Below are 24870 nucleotides of genomic sequence, written 5' to 3'. Positions count from 1 at the left end.
TTTTATTTTACTAAATATTTTGATTCATGACAAACATCATTGTTAATATACTTTTTACAAGACCCTTGAATTCATCCTGAAAAACGCTCTTCATTCCCTTATTTTAGGACTTATATATTTCACATAAAATTATGAAAATTGTCGCATAAATTGCTAAATTTATTAGTTAAATATTTTTTTGTGAAAAAAATAAATTACTAATATTTATTAGTTACTAAATCGGGGGTATTTTGTTGACTTCGATAAATCCAAGACATCTGTATATTACAGCAATCTCATATTTATACTTGGAATAGATGTGTCGTGCGGGCCCCGTCTACATCAGGCGCCGTTCGTCGTTAAGGTCAACCGGTTGTCTATCTCAAATTCTAGGCGTGACAATCGAATCCGGATATCGGAATTCTCTGGTTTCAAGATATCACACATTCGGATAACCAAATATACTAGTATTGTTTAATCCTTTTTTTAAAAGTCAGATATCAAAATATCATGGAATAGTCCAGATTTCAAATGTTTTATTATTTATATCCTTAATATCATTAGGTGAAAAAGCATTTTTTTAGCTGTAACTATTTGAAAGTCATAATTGTTTGATTTATCTTAAAATATATATTATATATTCTTAGTATGACAATGTTCTAAGCAAATAGAAATCGAGAACGTAAAAAGATCGGCTTGGCAATTATCGACGTATAAAAATATGGTTTAGGTTATTTGTTTTATATTTGCGACTAAATTAAAAAAATATATATATATTTTTTATTGGAACCAATGTGAACTTATGTCAGTCTGAGTACCTATTCGAAGAATGCAAAAACTTCACCAATGATGAATAAACATTGGAAAAACCACAAAGTTGATGAAAAGAGGTTCCTCTTGGATTTTCTCAGACATCGGAAATTTTGACTCGAGTGAGATTGAAAAGAGTGTTTTTACAAGCACGTGTATTTTGTCTATTTGTCCATAAAAGAGTGATTTCTAAAAATTTTTATTTTCAGATGTTCACGTTTTTATCTGAACAGTCATCATGTGATATTAATTTATTTAACTTCCTGAAATAAAATTAGAATTTAATAAAGTTCTTTAAAATATAAACACCTAGATTTTTCTTCCGGAAAGAATTTTTCAGACGTGTTTAAGTACAAAATATGCTTTCGTAATAGATATTGAATTCGTAATTTTTACAAAGTACCCACAATGCTTTTCAAAGTGATTTGAAACCCGTTTTAATGCTGTTCAAAATGATTTTAGTGTTGATAATTCTTTAATTTTATCTATAATAATGTGTAAGAGTGGGCTAATAATGATTTGATTAAAATATCCTGTTTGTTTATATATATATTTATTAAATCCCATTCGCTTTTTTCTTAAAGTTTGTTGTTTGTTCGAATTTGATCTGTTGTTCTAAACTTAAATTGGTTAATTTGAAAAGGATTAACTCTAGCTCTCATTTCTGTAATATCATTGCCTTTCACTATGGTTGTTTAAATTTTTATTAAATTCGAATTCTTTTTTAGTGATTCTTAAAAATATTACCTCAATTTTATCATAGTGCCCTAGACATCGTTGTATAACTTAGTTATCCCTGAAGCGAAATCTGTTATAACTATTAAATATTCAGTTAAAAACATTTAAAATTAAAATTATCCTTTTTTAAATCGCTTATTTTAACTATCTGACTGAGCGATAGTAATTGATTATAAAAAATAGATATACTTATATAATATGAAAATTTAAAAAAATTAATATCAATTTAAAAAAGTTAAAGATTAGTTATGAAACTTATATTATACTAAAATCATTATAAACATTAAATTATAAAATAATTAATCATCATAGATCACTTTATTGAACCTATTTTCATGATTAGATAAATATTATTATACAAAAATATACATTCAAGTGTTGAAAGATTCGCACCTACCTCCGCATTCCAATTATTATATACTACATTCCTATGAATTACAGAGGGTCTCAAGACAAATCACATAACAATCTTATCTCATTAAATTTGTACAACAGACAGCAGCAATTGATATTCCCGATTTGAATCGGTCAAGGCTGAAAAGGAGTTGGATGAGTGACCTCCTAGTTTAATAATATAGGGGTTGAACTTTCGGATACACACTGGGTGCTGTATATGCCATATATATATTGCATTTAATTTATTTTAATTAGTACGATTAAAATTGTTAAGATAAAAAAATTAAATGTATTAAAATAAATTATCATAATCTTTCTTGTGTAAATCATCTTTATTTTTAAATTATAAAAATCTTGTACGAGAAATAAAAATGAAAAAATAGGATATTCAAATATTTTTTAAATGAAACTACCCACTTTGTTAACGTGGTACTCCATGTCTACTATAACTAATGAAATAATGATTAATTTATTAAATAAATCAAAAATTGTATCCTTATTAGTATCAACACTTTTTATTTCAACAGTCCAACGTATCGGCCATTTCAGCCATCCTCAAGGACATCTTCAATTATAAATTCTTCCTCACATTAAAATTTAAAATTTGTTTTGCAGGCTATTCTGCCCAGGTCATTAATTATAAGTCAAAAACCTATTTTTTTAAATTTAAAATCATAAATATCTAAATCTTCTTATTTTAAAATTATCCACCAAATCACTACCATATACACTTATTATAATGACTAATGGTAAAACAGATTATACCTGATGATAATTAAATTATAATTAACACCTCAGTTGAATGAGTGTTTTTAAAACCTAAATCTTTCGCTAAACTGGAACAGTGGCGAGTGAGTTCTTGAAGCAAACACGAAGAATCCGGGGAGAGACACTAATGAATTAGTAGCTACCTTGAAAGGGATAATAATTAATTAAGGGGCCGGAAAAGAAACGAAATTGAAATATTTAAAAAGTGAAAGGATTGAGAGATAGAATGTCGTAGGAAACAAAAAGTAAAATAAAATAAGTCCAAAAGGTTTTCGATACCTTTTAGTTTGTTTGCCTACTGAGGCATTAATTAGCTCCTTGGAGGTCTCTCGGTTTATTTAATGAATATTTATCTGCCTTTACTTCATGCTTAGATTTACTCAGGCATTGCTGTAACCTCTTTGCCTTCCAGGGGGCGCCCTGTATGCTAAAAGCATCACTTATTTTCTTCTTTTAACTTAATTAATTCGTCAAGTCCCAAAGGCCAGGTTCGAATTTCTTTTATAAGTGACCCATTTTTATTATTATTAAAACAATGTACACTTACCTTACTTCTATGAGAATTTATATTGTGTATAAATTTGTTATTACTACCTTATATATTTTGTTTTATTCTTCCTTTGCATAGTAATCCTGTTCGAAAGTTAATTTTTAAAAAAAATTGTACATACTCTGCATACTGTATGTATTTAATGTAAAATTTACACTTAAATATGATTAATGTTTTTGTACATTATGGAATATAATAAAAGTTATAAAAACAAAAGGAACAAAATAAGAAAATAAAATAAATAGTCTTAGAAGAGCCTATTTTGAAGCATTTAATTAAAATATATGCTTGAGTTCTTGAATACGTGTCTAAAACATAATTAAAGATAAATACAAAATATCCAAAACATAAAAATACTCTTATACAAAATATAAAAATACATAAACTTGCATAGACATAATAAAAAAATAAATATAGCATGCGTCATCAACACAAAACGACAGTAAGAACAAAAATATTCCTAATTTGCGGCTTTCCCTCGTGCCTTCATGTGATTTTTTTTCTTGTTTTGAGGTCCATAATTCATATTTTCAATTCGTACCCTTAAACCTGAACACCCTGTAGAGTAAATATAAAATTTCTCAAATTATGATATCGGCCTGACAAATCAATATCTTATATGAATACATATCCGAAAATGTGGGCTTACGAAAATTTACATTTATATTACGAAGATTTTTTTTTTACCTACAAAATGTAAAAGAATGTTACATGAGTATATCTTGGATTTAAATAAATTATTCACCATTGGGCCTGGCGTCGGAACTAATGTTATTATCGAAGGAAGCATTAACGTCAGATCCCCTCGCTGAAACTTTTTGTTTTCTGCTAAAGCCGTGCGTGGGCGAGATGGCCGGCCCACTAAATAATACGCTTAAACCATTGAGTATAAATATATACACATATGGGCCACCTTATATTAATATATCCTTTAACGTCGATACTGTATTTTATCGGCTCTGTTTAGATAAATTATGACATTTTCCTTCCATTGCGGTCGAATTCCGAGCCTACCAACTTTTACTGATTTTATTTATTTCCGTAGGCTACTGAAACGAGGGTAATCCCAAAAATATGGTCTCCTAATTTTTATATACACAAAATTCCGTTTATTTTCTATCATATTTTTATTATTTTACAACTTGAACCTTTTCTATCTGTGTACATAAACGCCTTCCGGCCGATGCATTTTTAAGACGTTTTGTTAAACACTTCACATCAGTTTCTTGCCATATTGTTTAGAAAGTTTTAAACCATATCTTTCATTCAGTCGTTAGAGCTTAATTATATTATTTTTTACAATTATATTTGGATTACTATAAAATCGATATATTTATTTATTCTCCTTTGTAAATAATGAGAAAATTATTTTTAAGATGTTGAATGAAGGCCTGTTTAAAACTCTTCGTTTTTAAAAAAAGTGTCTTACGGTGAGACGACTACATCTGTATAGAGTTTATTGTTGATATCAGCTATCGCGTTTGTAGAAGGATTAAATAAGCCAGAGAGAGATGTGCCCATCGATATTTCTTGAATTTCACGGATGAGAAATGTGAATCATCCTTACAAACGTGTAAGAGGCATAAGTGCAAATGAGATGCTCTTACTTAAGAGGATTTAAGACGAAATTACATTTCGGTTTGTGGGATCCGAAATGGAAGATTGAGGAGAATAATGGCGGAGGTTTAACTAAAATGGTACCGAAACCACAATGTAATTTAATTCTAATTAAAACTAAGAGGAAGGAATGTTAATGCACATTGAAATGACATAAGACTGTTCACATTTAGAACTATCTTAGCTATATTGGCTACGAGAATGTAGGGTTGCGTACGATCGGTACCATTCCTCGTCCAGTAATTGATAGGGAAAGATTGTAGTATTTTAATGGGGATTATAATTAGTTGTGCAGTTTATAGTACCTTTATTTTGAACTAAAAGTCTTAAACCGGAGTTATCTCTGTCGGGACAGGTCCACGTAGATGCAAGGACCGGGGAACTCATTTGGTTCCGTATCTCTCTCTGTTATCAAAATTTGGTTCGGTAATAATCGATCGAACCATTTATCCAATATTGATGATTTCCGGTTATTGAACCAATTAGGTTCCGTGTTGATTTATATTTCGTATTTCCTCTACTACTTTCTATTACGCAAGTATGTGTATGCTTTTCCTAGATAAGGTTATATATGGAATAAGGCTCGCCCAATTCTGCTCTAATTTGATGATCTAGTGTAAATTTTTTCTCTTTGATAAATTTTATGTAGCGTTTACTATAATATAATATATTTATTAATCTAGTAGTATAATTTAATTTTGTATCTTTTGCACCCTGGTTTATTAATTCCTTAAACATATATATATGAAGGTGTGGACGGATTAACATTTCATCTCCTTAGATAGTTTAGAAATACCAAAGAGTTTTTCACTTTTGGCCTTAATAGCGGTCCACATGTCCATATTGTTTCTCCAATATTAACTCAATAGTCGTCTACTACTCATGTATTATTTTTGTACCGTATTTTGGTATTTTTGCTTCCATGCTACCGAATGCTTGGAATCTTCACATTCATGCAGCAGATGAAACCAAATTATGCCCTCAGTATCGAAAATTTTAACGTTTGAACATCAAAATAAAAAAAATTTGACCCGTTCATGTCATTTATTGAGACATCTTCATGATTGCAGAATTTCAGTCTCATCGGCTGGTCGATGGATTTTTCTGTAGAATTGAATTGTACAAAGTGCTACAACTGTAAACAGATGTTTGAAATTCTTGGAGATTTACGCCTTTTGTATGCGTCGGATCCGAAAATTCCTGACATGAATTCGTTTGAAAATGTTATTCGATTCCAAAAATAAATAAGTACTAAAAACAGAAATTCTAGAGTGAAGTGCGCTGTAGAAGGATTAGAGTAGGTTAGGAAATAACCCTTACTCTCAAAAGAGAGACTACCCTGCAAAGTTTATAGGGATCCTCACATGTTCAGTCGAAATGACACTCAAAAGCTAGACTCTTGTAACTATTTCGAAGCACGAGGATCTCAACACTATTAGTCTGTCAAACGCTAACTTTCATATGCGATATCGAACAGTAAGAATTTTACTCGGTTATCTATCAGTGTTGCCCTTATGCGGTCAATCTGAATTTTTATCTTTGGTTTTAGTTTCGGTCTAATTGACGGTGTAGGGAACAGTGTAGGGACCGTAATGACCAAAAAAAACAATTCAAAATACTAAAAAATTTAGAAGTTAAGAGGAGTGAACATGTAGAGTACGGTACTCGGTTTTACATGTAATCCTCACATGATATTTTACTTACAAAGATGTTGTGAACAAAGTTTTATGAATCAATTGCCTTTTGAGGTCTTGCTGGGTTTAGATAAATGTTTGTTGTATTTCATTAAAAAATCATCATTTGCGAGAACATTTTTATATTATTGATGAAGCGCTTTTTTAGCTTGGAATATGCAGACTAAACTATAATCCGTTTGAAATCGTCACACAAAATATGAAGTATGCATTACAAAAGTTATTTCCCATTTTAAATATCTGTCAAATATTGTAGATGTCGAACAAGTTTTCATAATGTTCACAAATCACCAATTCGTTTCATATATCGTCGTTTACTAAATTTCAACTGGCTCCTACGCAACGTTCCCACGTCACTTAAAGGACAGTTAGTAAGATTTATCGATTCATTCCACGCGAAGGTTGTAGCCTGTCCCTTTCTCGATTTATCAGGTCACCAACGGCTGATGGTAATCTGTATCGAATATTAACAGGGAAGGAAGAGGGGGAAGGAAGTAAGAAAAGGAAGGAAATTATTATTTCCAACCTTCTTACTTTTTTTCTTCTGTCATTATTGAAAAGATATTATAGAGTAAAACTAATTTTATATTGATATAACTTTTTTATTTATTTGGATTGATATAATTGATAGTTTTCGTACGATTTGGGAGGTAAAATACCATCTGGAAAGAGAAAAGTCGTTTACTTTTAAAAATTTAAACTTGTTAACTAAAAATTAGATTCATAATCATGAAGAGAATATTGAATGATGAATCAGATCTTGTTTAGAAAATTCACCTGAGACCTCCAGAAAATCACTGACAAAAACAGCCTTGTTCAAAAAAGGGAAAGTCGTAGCAAACTGAAATTTCATTTTTAAAGAGCTTATAAGCATAGAATGTTGAGCAACTATTTCGATAAAATCTAATGGCCGAAAGACCTGATTTATAACATCGATTTTTCAATTTGTTTTCGATATTCTCAAAAATTACATCCCAATGAACAATCGAGTGATCTTTAATATCAGCTAGGTCTCATTTTCATTGATATTGTATGAATGGGCTGGGCCCAAGTGCCGAATTTTCAAAAAGACTTCCTCTTAAGTATCTTTAATTTTGTTGTTTTGTTAGTTTTGAAAGGGCGTTAAACAGCCTGGTCATCAACGCCCGTGCCTTAAACTAATGAGTAAGGAAAATATAGAGCCTTGGTGACGCTTGGTTCAAGCACATCAATTTAATGCTAACTAATTTTTGAAGAGGCACAGGTCGTCCCCTAGAGCCCTTGTCTACATCTTTAATTTTGTTTCTATTTAGTAATCGACGATCTCTCATTGTTATTAGTTGTATTTCACTTTAACTTTATGTTTTGTATTTATTTATAATTATTATTATTATAACATCTCTTCTATTTCTTATTTCGTTATCATTTGTGTATTTGTAAATATGTATATAACATAACAAAATTAAAAAAATTAGTAATATAAAAATGGACTATAAAATAATTCGATAGTTAACTACGGACCTAAAACAGACTGGGATATTGGAAAAAATGAACTTTTCCATTCTCCTTCTATAGTACACAGTTTTGTTATCTTTTGGACAGTTGTAATCTAGGCAGTGAAAAGGTTTCTAATTGTTTTCTACACCTCAAGTAAACCTTAAATACGATTCTCTTGGCAATAGAAAAATAACTAATTTGTAAACAAAATATTTAAGTGCCTTTAATTTTATCTATTTGGAAAAATTTAACATTTCTCTTTGTTAATAGTAATAAATAATGGTTGAATATAAACTGAAACAATATTATAATATTATTGTTCTTCCATGGTCGTGATTACATTTGTCATGTTTTAATTTAAATTGCCTATATGAAATTTATAATTAGAGGATTGTTATTCTGAATAATAAATAAAGAGCTTTTTTCGAAATTTACAACGACTATTTCATCTCAAGGTAGTAAGCAGAAGTTGAAGTGTGATGCACACACAAGTTTCTTTTTTCTTGATAAATAATGGCCTTCTAGGCCCGAGATACTTTGTTGTGCTCATAATAATTAATTACGTGGCAGGATAATTAATTTAGAACACATTATAAAATAGAACAGCTATTTATTTTGAAAATAGGCTATGCTATTTATGCTAAACTATTAGGCCTTTGGGCCACACGAAGGGTATAAATTGTTTATGAGTCGGCTGCTAGTAGAGATCGTGGCGTGAGGAGGATTTGTGAAGTGAGATTGGAGCGACCAACTGGTAAAGAGACAGACAGTCCTCAGATTTACGAACAAATTATTGCTCGTAATTATATACCATAAACAACACAGCGCTAAAATGAAATAAAAAATGGGAAAAAAAACGAAATTTTAGCTGTCCCGTCTAAACTATAAATTTATTTAGACTATTAGTTTTAATATTTTTTACATCGTGGCATTAGCTCGCTCTATCCTGTTCTGTTCGCTTGATACACGCAAATAATTATACCTATTAGTAAATGATCAGAGCGAAATTTTTCTCTATTCTTATTCATTTTTTCTGAATATGTTTATTGGAGCTAATAAGAACCATTCGCTAGAAAATATGAGTTATTCAATTAATTTTCTAATTAAATAATACTATTTCATACATTAACGCTGGTTTACTTTCACAGTTGCACATCTGATATATTGTAAAAAACAAATATATTTAAATATAAAAAAAATATTTTATTTCATATTTGACGTATACTATAGATTGTACCATAGTCTATGGTTAGTTTGGAACTACACTAATTGCAACTTTGAGTTAGCCTACACAGGTACCAGAGTAGAGAAAAAACCCGCTATCTACAGTAATATCTTTGGAACACGTCCATTTTTAGATAAAACATAACCTTCTTTGTCAAATATGCCACTAAGTAGCTATATTTTCGGTCTGTTTAATTTTTCATTGTAACATGCCTATCTATAAATTATTGGAACACAACATATATGATGAATCTATGATAATGTTTATTTTTCATCTCCAGGATCAATTTGGGAATAATAAAGTTTTTTCCTGGAAAAAAGACCCTTTATAAATTTTTTCTTAAAAACTACTTTATAAGGAACCGATACATATATATATATATAAAAAGAATACGATTTTTCCGCAACCTTCTTGTTTGTACAGGATTAAGATAAAGGTTCCAAAGATAAATTTCTAAACTATTTAAAATAGACCGGGTGGATAAAAATAAACACGGACATGTGCCAAATAATAGGCAAGTAACATTTAACAGGAACAAAAACAGTTAGGGTCTGGATATAGCCGTGTCTGGGGCAATGCTTTGCCTTGAGTAGACTCCCGCCTGTGCTGGCGTCCACTTTCACGCCAAATTTCTTTTAGTGTGTAAGCAACAAGATTCAACATTTTTTTGTAATTTTGTTTACGATTAATTTGTTTAATTAGGATATAAACAAAAAATGCACGAGGAAAAAATTGTTGAACTTAAAATTGATATAAGACAAATCTGGATTTTTGAGATATTCAAAACCTTGGAGGAAGTTCTACAAACTTTTTTAATATGAAATGACAGCTTTCTTTATAAAACATAGAGAGTCAGAAATAGATCCAACTATTTAAAATTAACATATTCAGTAATTATTTAACTTTTTTTTTTTTTTATTAAAATTAATTTGGATATGAACAGAATGACTTACACCACTTTTGTTCTCAATTGCTTATTTTAAGGTGGTGCTGTAACTGGTTCAGGCTATATTGTAGTATCACAAATATAAAATTAATAACAAAAAAATCTTATTGTCTTTTATTAAATTTATTTTTAGACTATATTCTTTTTCAGACTATATTCAGCTTCAATAACAAAATACTGAAAATCGAGAAAGGATTTCACTTAAGTATTTATATACTTTACATTTGTATATATATATAAAACCGAAGGAAGCAAAGTGCATCAACCCGGCCCTACTAATTGCAACTTCCTAATAATAATCTTGACAGCTGGTGGGATCGGTTGGCAGGGTTCTATAGTGCACTCACTAAGCCTCTGTACCTTCTACATACTTGTAGTTGTTACTGAGTTATTCGGGTGTTTTTTTTTTATAAACATATAATTAACATTAACATAATGATTTACAGTATATTAAAATATACCTCATCAACTATATACTCTTTCATAACCATGAGAGATAGTTGACCGTGGATGACTTATACGAGGAGAAGATGGTTGGGGGTGCGGTCAAAATAAAACACAACTAAGTTGAAGTAACTTATTTAATCTTGCCATAGAACAAGATAACAACCAATGAATACAGAAAATAAAAAAGAAAATATAAACAGAATAACATAAAGTAAATAATTGTACAGAATGAAATTAATAAAATAAAGTTATGAGAGAAGTGGAAAATAAAATGTATACATAGGTAATTGAATAAGTAGGTAAAATAACATAATTAAGAAAATGAAGTTATATAATGCAAAGAAATATGAATATTTTAGTGTTTTAATAATTTAAGAATTGAAATTAAGGAAAGAAAAAGAAATTGAGAGAATGAAAATATAGGTAACAAATGAAATATGCAATCATAATATTAGATAAAGAGGCAAAATATAAGTAAAGTTTAACAAAAGAAATTAATAGAAAAAAATTGAAAACAACAATAATGATATATGGTGAACATAATAACGTGGGTAAGGAAAATTAAGAAGAGAATGGAAAAGATAAGTCATCAACTGTCAACTATCTCTCATGATTATAAAATAGTATATAGTTGATGAGGTATCTTTTAATTTACGGTAAATCATTGTGTTAATAATAATTATATGTTTGTACAAAAAAAAAACCTGAATAACTCAGTAACAACTACAAGTATGTAGAAGGTACAGAGGCTTAGTGAGTGCACTATAGAACCCTGCCAACCGATCAACCAGCTCGGACATTTTCCTTGGGAAGGATAGAAATATTAATGGTTTTTATAATCCGCAGTACCATTCTCAAATTAAAACTAAACATCTAATGTTAATAGGATAACTTTACAGTTTATTGATGATTGAAGTCAGACAGTTGTTTCATGAATAAACTTAACTAAACCTTGCTAAAAGGCGAACCCACTTCAATGAATCGAGGATCAATAAATTATCTTGACCTACTAATACATAGACATAAACATTAGGTTTATATTTACTGAGCGCCAGCATCAGATCGTAAATAACAGTAGGCGTAACGATATTACATAGGCTATTAAATACTGCAGCTAGTAGTGAGGAATATTAAACAGATATTGAGCGCATAAAACGCACTCAAATTAGTCACGGTGCGAATATTCAATAGTGGATATATGGATCGTTTTTAATCGAAACCCGTTATTATGTAAAATAATTTTATTTAAAAACACGTGAAGTTTAAATGAGGTGTAGATAGTTGACCGTAGATTAATGATTGGAGAAGTTTGTCGGGGGGTGCGGTCAGCAAAGAACAACATATATAAAAAAAAAATATTTATTTATTTTATGCCGACGTTTCGACCTGAGTTTCAGGTCTTCATCAGGGGTTATGGCGTAGAAGGTAGGCCTAAAAGCGTGAGTGGCAGGCCTATCTTCTACGCCACAACCCCTGATGAAGACCTGAAACTCAGGTCGAAACGTCGGCATAAAATAAATAAATATGTTTTTTTTTTTATATATGTTGTTCTTTGCTGACCGCACCCCCCGACAAACTTCTCCAATCGTTATAGATAATTAATCAAAAACCCTTAGATTCCAACGAAATTGTAAATGAAATAAAGGTTTTTAATCAAAACCCTTTATATTCATTATTTCTTCTTACAGCTTCTAGAGCCCTAACAATTTTCTGTAAATTTTAGCATGCATTGACATTAACAAATTCAAACATTTACAACCACTCAAGGAATCCAACTCAGGACACCATTAAATACTGCATAAAGGTCAATATTTTGTATTACATATCTTTGTCCAGCTACAAAATTTTGAAAAATGGGTATAGAGTATTTTTTATTATTTCAAAAACTCATTTCACTACTTTGTTCTGAGAGTGGAAAAACTTTAAAAACAAATCTGGCGATTTTATTAGCCCATCTTCGGATGATGACTGAAAGTGGTAATAAACTAGTTTCAATAATAATATTGGTCCAAGTTTTTTCTTTATTTCTTGAAATTCACAACTATGTTTAAATTTAAAATGCAACGATAAACGTGATGTGAATCGTGAAACGACATAATATAGAAACTACCCACTGTTTTCACTCAAATAACATTTCAACATAGAAAGGTCTCGAAACCTCCTTCTTTTCAGGAGCTCGGAGGAATATCAGGAATAGAAGAGGAAGTAACGTTAACAACTAGAGGATTAGGGTGATGAAGGAGTTTATTGTTGAATGATTGATACCTGGTTCAAACTAGACCGTCCAGATATGGAACAATATGGTTTTTATAGATGATTTAACTGATAAAGTAAAAAGCGTTGAGGATTTTGGATTGTAAGGATTGGATACGAGAGGAATTTGATGGTTCAGTGGAGCCCCGAAGCTCATCTAGTCCAAGTAGGCCTTGTTATAGTCATGTAAATCACTCCCATAACCTCTCACCAGATCTCTTGTAATTGATTGGAAGTAAGGGTTTGCAACATTCGGAATTGACGTGTAGTTTCCTGTTTTGTCAGTCTTATATGAAATATTTTAGTTTTACGTGTAAATGAAAGGAAAAGTAATGTACAGTATGGATTAGAAGGACAACTCTCCCAAAAATTTGAGTACGATAAAAATTAAACAAAAATTATATGCTTTTTTTTTTTGGTCAGTTTATCTAAGTTTAGGTCATCGTATAGGAATTTCGAAACACAAAAAAGCCTTTTTCGCACTACTCTTCTTACCACAAAACGTACTTACCATTAGATTCAGTACGACAAAGTCCATGGAGAGAATAAATGGATGAATATTTCCATCTTCCTAGTGTGCTGTGGTGCGACCCGGGACTGGCAGACTGATGGTTCCGGACACTCTCCTCAATCCCACGAGTGATTTACAGCAGCCGATCTATCTCATGCCAAGGTACTGTTCCCCAGCCAAAACAAAAAGTACGACACCCCAAACCAAAACCTAAAGGAGATAATGATATTATCAGCCGCTCTAGGTCAGTGACTAGGATGATTTAGTAGGGATAAGTGCCCTCGTTGTGGATGTAAATCCTAACCTGGGGTAATTACCATAAGTGGCCTTTGTACTGCCCGCCCTCCTCCTGGTAATGGCTTCACACCCCGCCGATTAATTGACTTATCTAGAGCTCTTCCTTAAACTGCCTGATCTTCACTCCTGCTTCTTGGTCCGGAGGAGCTCACTTATTTCATATCAATTTACTTTAGGCTTTGTATTGCATTTGATAGAAATGGAAAAAAAAAATTGAACTTTTGTTACCTAACTTCCTTAGGACAGTGTAGAAGTATGTTAATCGGTTGATACAACCTCTCGAGTTCCCAGTTAACATACCTGTTCAAAAATCCTAATAAAATAAAGATTTAATAAAATTTGTTTTAGCCTTGATGTCTCCTATTTTTAAATACATATTTACTCTCATATATATTGTATGACTAGAGACTCTCAATGGACAACGTGTTACAGTCACACAGCTGTGGGGTTCCTACCAAAAATCATACCTTCAAACCACTCATTTTATTTAAAAAGTCCTTCAGTACACTGTACCTCATACTTCACAAACAAATCATTTCTCAAGTACCTAGACATGCCATTCTTGACTGACATAATAAAAAAACAATGAAAATATTTCCATGAATCAGTTGTTGGACACCTAAACCTATTATTACAAACATTACTAACTGACACACCACTACAAAATCCGTAAATTAGGCCGGACTGTCTCTGAAGGAAAGCTCTACTACATTAAGACTACGCTGGAAATTCAATGAAAGACTTTTCCATTCCCCTTTCTATATTAATACTAAGTGAATGTTTTCTAATGAATCACAAAGTTACTATATATTTTAAAAAGATTTTGTAAAATTTCAAAAATAAAGAATAATTACTTTTTTTAAATGAAATCTGAGAGGTTTGTTGCGTTAGTACGAAGTCTTTATTCTACACGTTTTTTTTTTCTTCTGTTGAATCGTAACCATAATCAGAGCCGGCCTTAGACTCGGGTTAAAAATGAAAAGAAAATTAATTTATACTTACTAATTTTCATATTATTCCATAAATAATGCCATAAGTTGTACGTGGCCTAGCATCAAACGATCATTACGAAAGCCGCTTCTGCACATATTTCATTTCGAAAAACGTAATATAGATACGTATGAGCTGTGTTGTCTATATTTGAAGGTAAAAATTTAAGATTAGAAAAAAAATTATATATTAAATGTCAAAATTGAGGCAGTCGGAAAATAACGAAGTATTAATATTTAGTAAAAAAAAAAACAGACATTTTCATCCCATTTTTGTTTTTATGATTTATCGATATAGCAATATTAAAATTTGACTATCAAACTTTTAAAAAAAAAAAGTCCAGAAAAAAGGCGAATACCAGAAAAAAAAATTCTGTGGTATTGTTCATACATTTATATTTTTGACCAAACTATGATTGTGAATTTTCTTTTTGCTTATATAAGTTTAACAGTAATATAAATTTTTGAAAATTGTGATAAAATATCTATTTAAATGATGTTTAACAGTTAGAAAATTATTACGAATGCTTTCAAGAGTTGCATATTTAAAAATATTTTTTTAATCATGTGACGGGTGAAAATGAAAATGATTGGAAATAACTAATATAATATGCCGTAATATAGCAAATATAATAAATATATAAATAAAGTTAAGTTTATTATATTTGAGCAATTGACGGAGTTGATCAAACTTGATCATATAACTTTTGAGTTTTTTTATAATAATTTTTTTATTAATTAATTTATTTTAGTTTTGAAAAAATGTAGTTCAAAGGTTTTCATACTTAATCGTCGCGATCAATATAATAAAATAAAACTTATTACCTCAAACTTAATTTCTATTCAGTACAAATATTATCATATATATTTAAATGCAACTGAAGTTGGATGTATCTTTTTATTATTATCGGGGGAAAAAAATATTCATTAAAAAGGTATAGCTATGGCTAGGCTTTAACATAAACTGAGAGAGATACAATAGGGATGCTGCATAAAAGAGATTCTCTATCAGATGATGCACAAAAGTTTATCTCGATCGGGGCTTTTCGTTTTATTTTATACCTCACCGACATTATTCTTTTCCTTTTTTTATATTTATTTTTTACTTCAATATCCTTCATGTTGTTTTACGACAGCTGGTAGTAGAAAGATGTCTAGCGCAGGTCCATAATGTGCCATGACAAAAAGCGGGAGCACAGTAGGTGACGACGGAGCGATGTAGAGTTGGAAATGGCCGATGAGCCCGATAGCAAGGATCTCACTGTTTTTGTTGTGGATTGTTTACATAGCGCCCCCAGCGGACACCTAGTGGAGATAGTTATCGCTTAGTTTATTTCCTCCTTTGTCCTCCCGCCCCTATACCTATCTCTTCTCTATCGATACTGCCAATCTTAATTATATCATCTCCACCCTTTATGTCTACCTCTTGTTACAAATATATGTATTGCGAATACATGAAAAAACAAGGAAATAGGAAGGATACTGTTTTCAATAGTAATAAGTAATTTATTTTATATCCCTGAATACATTTATTTTTATTTTACATTTCATTGACTAAAAATGTTTACATGATTTTATAGAACAGGTGGCAAATAATGCATTGTTTTATTGTTACAGAAAGAATACTCAGAGGAGTGCGTGTTCAACGAAATGATCGAGGAGAACCACTACAACAGCTACAGCTCTGCCAAGTACTCTAATGCGCGAAGGACACTCTACCTCGGGCTCAACAAGCGGGGGCAGGGAAGGATGGTGATAACACGAGGAGGTGCCCTGGGGAAGCAGTCAGCCTACGCGCGAGTCCTCACCCAGCCCGTCCAATGGCAGGGCAGGAATACGACATGTGCTCCCGCGGCCAAGGTAGTCCACACCGGTCCTCCGCGGTGCAAGTTGCGGCTGAGGAGACCGCGGCGTCGAAAGCGCAAGCGGTGCCGAGAAGAAGAGATCTGCCGCAAAAGGAAGTCACGGCTCAGGATCAGGCACCGCAAGCATCGCGGCGCTCCTGAGAACGATGATGAGTTCTTGGAGAGGGAAGAAGAAGAGGAGGACGTTACCATGACAACGGAAGACGAGGAGGACCACACGCTGGCCGACTCGAGCGAATAGTTGTAAATAGTTGCGACGTAAGATGTAGGTTAGTGGCTAGGCTGGCGATAGGTTTAGTGATGCTGCAATGGAACTTGTTCGAGTGTTGATTCCTCTAGTCCCAGATCCTGCCGTAAGGAGATCTGCCATTGTTGTATTATTGTGTTGTCTAAGCTCTCCTCGACGGGGCTATTGTATTTATTCTACTGGGGAGGCCGGCACTGCCCGAAGGCACCAGGGGGTAGTCTTCTCGACTGTTTCTTAATCGATTCTCAGTTGTTAAGTATCGATTTCATGAAATTATTTACGATGAGTTAGATCTGTATTATGCTGCCATAGAGGCCCGGCATCCGACCTGGCCAACGATAACTTATATGTAAATATTTATGTGTTGAGTTGTAGGATAGTATTTTGTAATATTTTCAACCTTGTATTAATCAGTCTCTTCAATTTTCAAATTATTTTTCGATCTATTTTGACAGAATTCCAATATCTCTATGCTCTGATAAGCATCGCTTAGATGTTGTAATTCTGATTAAATTATTGACAGCAGAGTATTATATTACCTTTATGATTCTATTATTGTTTGTAAATAAAGAGATGATCGCTAAGAGTCGAGTGGCTCTTATCACATCTCTACGAAATGTGAGACATGCGTAAAGTTGAATGCGTATGCACGTATTTTCAATGTATAATTTTGAAGTTTAAATTTAAGTATTTTCCCCTAATATTTTAAGATTTTTTAATTTTATTTTATTTTTAGTTGTTCAATCTCTTGTACAGTTTCGTATCTAAAATTAACTTTATTTGGCATATGTATATTTAGTAAAGAGGTTTCTCATTCAGGAAATATATATTTTGTGAAATCGAATTTTGTTAAATTATTCACATTTGTTTAAATTATAAAAAATGTACTTACCCTCTGATGTATTTTCTAATCATGATTGATAATTTAATGCTTTTTAGAAGTCTAGATTGGCGTGACACAATACTAAATGTTTATTATATTTTTGTTAGATCATATAGCGAATTGAAGTTATTTTTTGTTTAAAATATATTGTATTGATTTTACCAAAAAATAATTGGAATGATTGTTCTTATTCACCTATAAACTAGATTCAGTAGTAAAATAAATTTAGAATGTTTTTTATTATTTGTGAAATCCGAGTATTAAAGTAGTTGTTAACACGCACTGTTTATTTCCTTATTTGTCATGACTGGATCTAGATTAGTTGAACATTAATATTAAAACTAAGAAGAATGTTAAAGACAGACTTCCTCATTATAAAAAAAATGAGGCGATGTATGTATTATGGTGAAAAAAACATCATTCTGCTGCTGGCATGTCTTTATTGTAACATAACAATAAAATTAAACTAAAAAAAAAAGTTGTAAGAACCCTTTTGTAAATAATTTCTTCCTTGAGAAATAAGTTGTATTCTAAATAAATAATGTATCTTTACTGGCCGGATATATTGCTAGATATAACCTGGGCCACGTAGCATAGACTAATGAAGTGATAAGCAGTTAGTCAGGGACAGTTACCACGCCATATTTCATAAGGTCCTAATTCTCAACTTTATCAAAAATGTATTAGATTTACAATCTGTAATAAGACTTTTTTTTTTAAATAACACGCACCTCTAAATATTTGTACATACATTATGATGTACAGGCTGGAATTTGAGGTTTCAGTAAACAAATTTTCGTATGGAATAAAATGATTCTCTTTGTAATTTTTATTTTTCCTCTCTTTCATCCCCCTTCCTATTTATACATTATTTATTTATTTATAAATTTATTAATATACTAAACACACCAGAAAGGTAATAAAAACAATGAGTTTGAATGCACAAATTTAAATGTTAAAGAAACTTACAACATTGACATATGAGTATTGGATATTCAGTGATAAACATCCCTTTATGGAACCCATTTCACAGCCATAATGTCTTTAATACTTTAGAAAAAGTATGGCATGTTTGTTATATTGTAGATTTTATTTTAAATATGTTATAAAAAATATAATAAGTTCATTCATTTTTGAATTATTACTTCAACCACCTGCAATGAATATTATTAACTTTTGTAATAGAAACATATATTTTTGACTAGCTTTTTTTCTTTTGAGATGAATGTCATATCTCACTACTTAGGTTCTTTTAAGTTATATAATAACAATTTGCAGATATTTAAAAAAAAAACATAATTCTGCAGATTTATTTAACTACAGACAAAAGAAAATTTGAAAAAATAATCAAAAAAGCTACAATTGTAAAAGCTTCAAAGGAAGCATTAGTTACCCAATACTATCTGGGTCACTGAGTGATCAAAGAAGAAACTGCTAACTATGCCAAAAAGTAATACAGATGATGAATTCAGAACTGAGATTTGGTAAATAACCATTTCTTTCCAACAATACATAATTTTTAATCATATTCTTTCTCTCTGACTCAAAACAGGATAATTTTGGAATACAGTGTGTATGTATCCATGCATAAATTCTTACTCTACACCACAGCCCTACATCGGAAAGGTTCAATTTTAGAATATAAAATTTTACTGATCCGTACTTTCCACAAGAATTTTTATTAAAATAACAACAATTTATTTATTTATTTTTTTTATCATTTTTTATTCATGCCGTTTCTTCAATTTCAGGCGCTTCCTAAATATTGCTCGATTTAACTATCTTAAAGTCTCCAATTCCCGTTTTAAGTTAATTTCCTAAATTTCCTTTTATATATATAAGGAAATGGTCGAATCTTTGTCCACAGTAAACTTTTGATTTCCGCTTTTTTTTTGGGGGGGGGGAGGTTTCCTGTCGCCATGGGAAGGTTTCGATTTATTTTCTTCCCAAGATTAACAAAAATATCTTATTGATTCGATTAAACGATATTAAAATTACACAAAATTGAATGAACATAATGTGACTTAGAGTTAGTAGGTCAACAAATTTTTTTTTATGAAAAAGCAAATGATATTCTTTCTTAATGTCGTCTCAAAATCTAAAATACTATTTTCAAAAAAATTAAAAAATTTTCACTTTCATTTATTTGGGTGATTTTTTTTTTTTACATTAATAAAATAAATATAAATAATAAAGAAAAATTGAATCATTAATCCAATTTGTAAATAAAATAATAATCTATGTACAATTTTAACTAAATATATTAATTGATATCAAAGTTTCAATAGTGTTCAATTAGTTTATATGTAAATTCTTAAATATAGCAATAGAGAAGCGTTTCCGGGTCTGCGAATTTATATATTACGCAACCGACATTTCGGAGTACTCCTCTGTGTCTGGTAAATGGTATCAGGTATTTCCTTTAGATATCAATATTTTCTAAATTATTATTTCAATCAAGATAGGGTCTTAGGGGTGGATACAGTAGGTAGGGCTAGTCTACTATTTAAATTAGTACTTTTTTAAAATTAATTGCTAACAGAAACATCATGCACACTCACTGTTTCTTAATAAATCGAGGGCCCAAAAAAGACATAAAGTAATAAAAGTGGAGTTGGAGTATTGAGTCTATGTGATATTGCATTACTTATCTGTGCTCAATTGCTATTTAGTACAAACCCACGTGGATTTGAAATATTGATTACCTATGCTTGACTAGCATTGTAAAGTAGGATATTGTAAATTGTAATTCAATTTTCCTACTGACGCAAACCAAATAGGTGATAGTTGATATATTGAAAAAGAAATTATTATTAGCCTTTTAAATAGTCAATCCAGTAAGTAATGAGAATGACGACTGTAGATCTGCTAATGTATTGAACGCTCATTCTCCACCGCTTGCTATCTCGCTGGTGAAAGGTACTCAGGAAGGTGCAGATATCCAATGCTCTTACAAGGTTCTGCCATTATTTTCGAATGAAAAACTCTATCGGGCTAATGAATTAATAATGAAATTCCTTATTTTGGAATAAGGCAAATTAAAAAGTGGTCTGGGCCTTCCCATTTCTTTCACATGTCAAGATAACTGAACACTGAACAAAATTTAGATAGGTCATCTTCAGTTTACCATTGTTAATGTAAATGATGAAATAAAATCAATAAGTGACTACTCTTCGTTTACTTTTTCCATTACGGACACTTACATAACTTTTAAGTTAATGTTTTGTATATTCTATTGGGGAAAAATTATTTAAAAAACTCTGGTTCTTTCTGTTGTGAACACTTTGGAAATACCATTGTATTATAATAGAACATTAAATGGCAATTGGACGGCGCAAGGTACGACCCAGATACGTCAGACGGCGAGCAGACGCAACGCTCTCCTTTCTAAGGTCACGGACCGTGCGGACGGGAAGCGAGGCACGTAGGCATCTTGTGACGTCACATTCGCCAACGATTCGCAATCCATCGCCACTATCTGCAGTGTAATCGGAGGACATTAGAACCGCTGCCCTTCTGATCGTTTACGAATGGATATTTGAGGTGGTATGTCTGCAACTGTGAACGTTCATTACTTCTCCCAAATACATTTGACAATCATGATTTGAGGCATATTCTTTCAAATTTATAAAAATCATCCCTAACTGTTCAGACAGCTTTATAACTTCATTCTTCTTGCACATCTGCAGGATATTTTTTAATTCCACAACAAATAGTTTCATTTTCTCAGCAGCAACTTCGCAACCTCTCTACCTTGGAACCTTATGGTTAACCACTTTAATCATTATTCCTCCCATAATTGTATAAATACTTCACAGTTTCTCATTGCCCTATTTAATATGTAATTTATTTATTTTCCTCCCCCTCTTTCATTCTGAACATTGAAATATTTTTACTTTAAAAAAATTTTAAATAGAAATATGTTTATTATTTAATTTACGGTTAAGGATATTTAATTTTGGTACTTGTTATTTTCTTCACAAGAAAAAAATACAACCTCCGCTTTTTGTAACTAAAAGCATTGTCGGGACGAATCCTGTGGGGTGTTGACTTTTGATTTCATGGTAATTTCAACGTTTACGCCCACTTTTTAGCCTTTTCATGGATGTTAATCCTCTATGCCCTACATATGATGTTCCAGAATCTGTAGAGTACTTTTCACGATAAATTCATTGTTTGAGGCGTCTGGGGTAACGTTCATGAGAGTTGCTGATATCTTCGTCGGCTATTAAATTATAAGAGTAAATATCATATATTATTTTACAGTCCCTTCTTCCCTTGTTACAGTACATATATTTTAATCTATCTTCAATATTTAAATATGCTGAGAAACATTAATCTAACCAACACGATTTCGGATAAAAAATCCAAGCAAGCAACTATCAGCTGTTATCAGATGAATTTTACTAAAAGCCAGTATAGTAGATGGGTTTGTTGGAAGTCAATTTGTTAGTTCACTGATTATTTTATCCTTAAGGTTTAGTCATCATGATAGAAATTCCTAATGGGAAAGGATTGACTTTAATAAGTATACAAATCTTGGTAAAGGCATTTATTTTTTTTTGATTTTCCAAAATAGATTGGACAGAACAAAACCCATGGAAAAATATATCAAAAAATAACTTTGGATTGGAGTGTCTAATGGTATCGAAGGCTTAATTGAAAACCAATAGGATATTTTACACAAAATAATCGATTTTTGTGAAATATCGAAGGTTATTAGAAAGGGTGAAAGTATATTTTATATCCGACCTATATATGTATATTAGGCCTCACCGACAATCCCAAAACCGTGTTTAATGATCATAGAACTTATATAAAATCCAACCCCACTCCCTTCCAATCGACCAACGACTATTATGTTTGTGGAAAATACCATAAAAATGAGAAACACGTAACAATGCAGATAAAAATATTCCGTATTTTTATTATTTCACTAATAAAAATTAACTGTTAACGTCCAAAATAGTTAGTTGTTAGGTCCTAATTCCATCATTCTTAAGAATTAGAACAACTATAAATTTGTCTCAACGGCCATTTTATTTACATAAGTTTCACGTTTGTATACTTTATTTTGTCTCTTAGCCTCTGATTTTATTTATAAAATAATATGTTATACTTATTTATATTTTCACTCTCCAAATTTCCTACAATGCATAGAAATATACAAAAGATTTGTATTCAATAATTTAACACCAACTGAAAACTTATTTGCCAGAAATAAAATTGTCAAGGAAACAGCACGTAAGTTAGTTGAACTCGTCAGCTCTTACTAGCTTACTATAAGAGTAGTTTCTAAGCATTCTATGTGCTTAATTATAACAGGCGTCGAGATTTTTAAGGGATACTCTTGAGGACCATATCGTGAATTGAATAAAGTCTTCGGTAGTGGAAATATAATTGATTAATGCAAATTATTAAAAAAACTTGGGATGCAGAGCTCCGTCAATCCGTATTTTTCAGAAAATAGATGATCTAATTGTTCTATTAATTAATAAAATTTCATAATAAATAGTGGGGTAATGGAAGAAGGAAATATTTGTAACTCCCAAAAAGCACTTCTTCAACACAAATTCAACTCATATAAAAATTTTAAACCTTCATATCAAATTTGGCTGGTAAATAAGGTAAGAATAGGCGCAAAACAAATTGAGAAAGGGGAGGGGAGTTGAATCCATTTACAAATTTTCAACCTCTAACTCAACTTGGAAAGGCAATGGAGGTGCACGAAACAAACATAAATTCATACCTAGGACTCTTTAATTAAAGTTAAGTTTAATATAAAAATACTACAAACAGTAACAATGCTCACCTTCATTATATCCCTGTGGTTCCCAATAAAGTTTTGTTATAGTTAAAATATGAATAAAATGGATTATGATTTTTTATCCTAACTGATTTCAATCACTCTATAATTCGCCATACTTACCTCTATTAACTTATTGTGGTGTTTTTAATTAACAACAACCATTAAACTGAATCTTAAATTAAAAAATCTTTTAAAAAAACCATTTCCATTTGTGCATTACACTTAACTATGGCACGTATGAAGAAAAAGAGATGCCATCAATAGATCCTTGAATAACTAATATCCTTTACAGTCGTGCAGCATAGGAGACGCAACGGCTAAGCCCACCGCTGGATACACTTTTCTAGGGATGGCCAAATCTTTTAAGACTCAACGGTAAAGTAGAAACCTACTATGACTATGCAATTTTTTTAAAAAGAAAATCATATCTTTATCATAATTGGCTGGACTTAAAATTCAGTTTCTATGTAATACTCATTTAGCACTAAACAGCATTCGAAATAGTTATTACATTGAAATCAATAACATATTTTCGCAAATTCCGTTTTTGACATGTTTACAGTAAGTGCTTTATACAAGGGATAATAGCTACTTTCTGCCTAACATGTATTGGAACTGAGATAAGGAGGAACAACTGAAAATCCTCTACTAATCCTCAACTAATTCTACAGAACAATCCTAACTCTTTCCATTACCAACCCTTAACCTTGTAACATGTCAGTCTAAGAAACAAAGGGATTGGGCGTGGCAGGGGGAGAAGCAGTTAAGAGGCTGTCCACACACGTATTTCCAGCAACAGGACAACTCTTCCAAGTAGCAAGGAAATAGAAACTACAACCAACCAAGAAATAAAATTACTATTCCAAATAGAAATCTAACTCTCAAAACTAGTGACCCCTCAAAAATCCAGTTTCAAAATTTAAACGAGTCTACCCATCTCTCCTGCAATCAATCCTAATTTCCCATATCGAAATTCAGGAACACACTAATATATATTATATAAACGCTTGGCTACCCCAAATAGTACCCCTAGAACAGGATATTATGTGGACTTTAATGCAATAAACTTATTTTTACTGAATACTCAGCAATAAATTCGGAATTGCACTTTAAGCAATCGCAGTACACGCTCCCTTGTTTTAAAAACGTACTCATTCTGAAGCTTCCCAGTAAACACATAAAATTGAAAAAACTAATTCAAATTTTAACTCGGTGAACACTAGTATGGAATAAAAGTAAACATGTGTGGACTTAGATGTTCTTTTTTCCTCATCGGTTTTAAGAACTACCGATCTAACTTATTCCACAAAATGTTGAATTCAACACGAGAAGTCCAAACTAGTCTGTTTACGAAAAAAAAAAAAAAACTG

The 24870-nt window shown here is 31.2% G+C and overlaps 1 protein-coding gene and 1 non-coding gene across 2 annotated transcripts in view; both read left to right on the top strand.

The window, feature by feature from the left end:
- The window catches only part of bnl (branchless), a 291419-nt gene extending 272902 nt beyond the window's left edge, over nt 1-18517 (top strand). Inside the window, exon 3 of the mRNA XM_067048869.1 lies at nt 16314-18517. Within this exon, the coding sequence (XP_066904970.1) occupies nt 16314-16802 (489 nt within the window). The 3' untranslated portion in view covers nt 16803-18517. The remainder of the gene's footprint in view (nt 1-16313) is intronic.
- LOC112210958 (U12 minor spliceosomal RNA) lies at nt 7700-7860 on the top strand. The gene has a single exon (XR_002945388.1). It is a non-coding gene; the product is annotated as a U12 minor spliceosomal RNA (small nuclear RNA).
- Nucleotides 18518-24870: the final 6353 nt, after the last annotated feature.

This window comes from Halyomorpha halys, unplaced genomic scaffold, assembly GCF_000696795.3.
Source record: "Halyomorpha halys isolate HHAL.00 unplaced genomic scaffold, Hhal_1.1 Scaffold91.1, whole genome shotgun sequence".
Lineage (NCBI taxonomy): Eukaryota > Metazoa > Arthropoda > Insecta > Hemiptera > Pentatomidae > Halyomorpha > Halyomorpha halys.
Note: the sequence above shows the minus strand (reverse complement) of the source record. Positions and strands in the feature narration are given on the sequence as shown.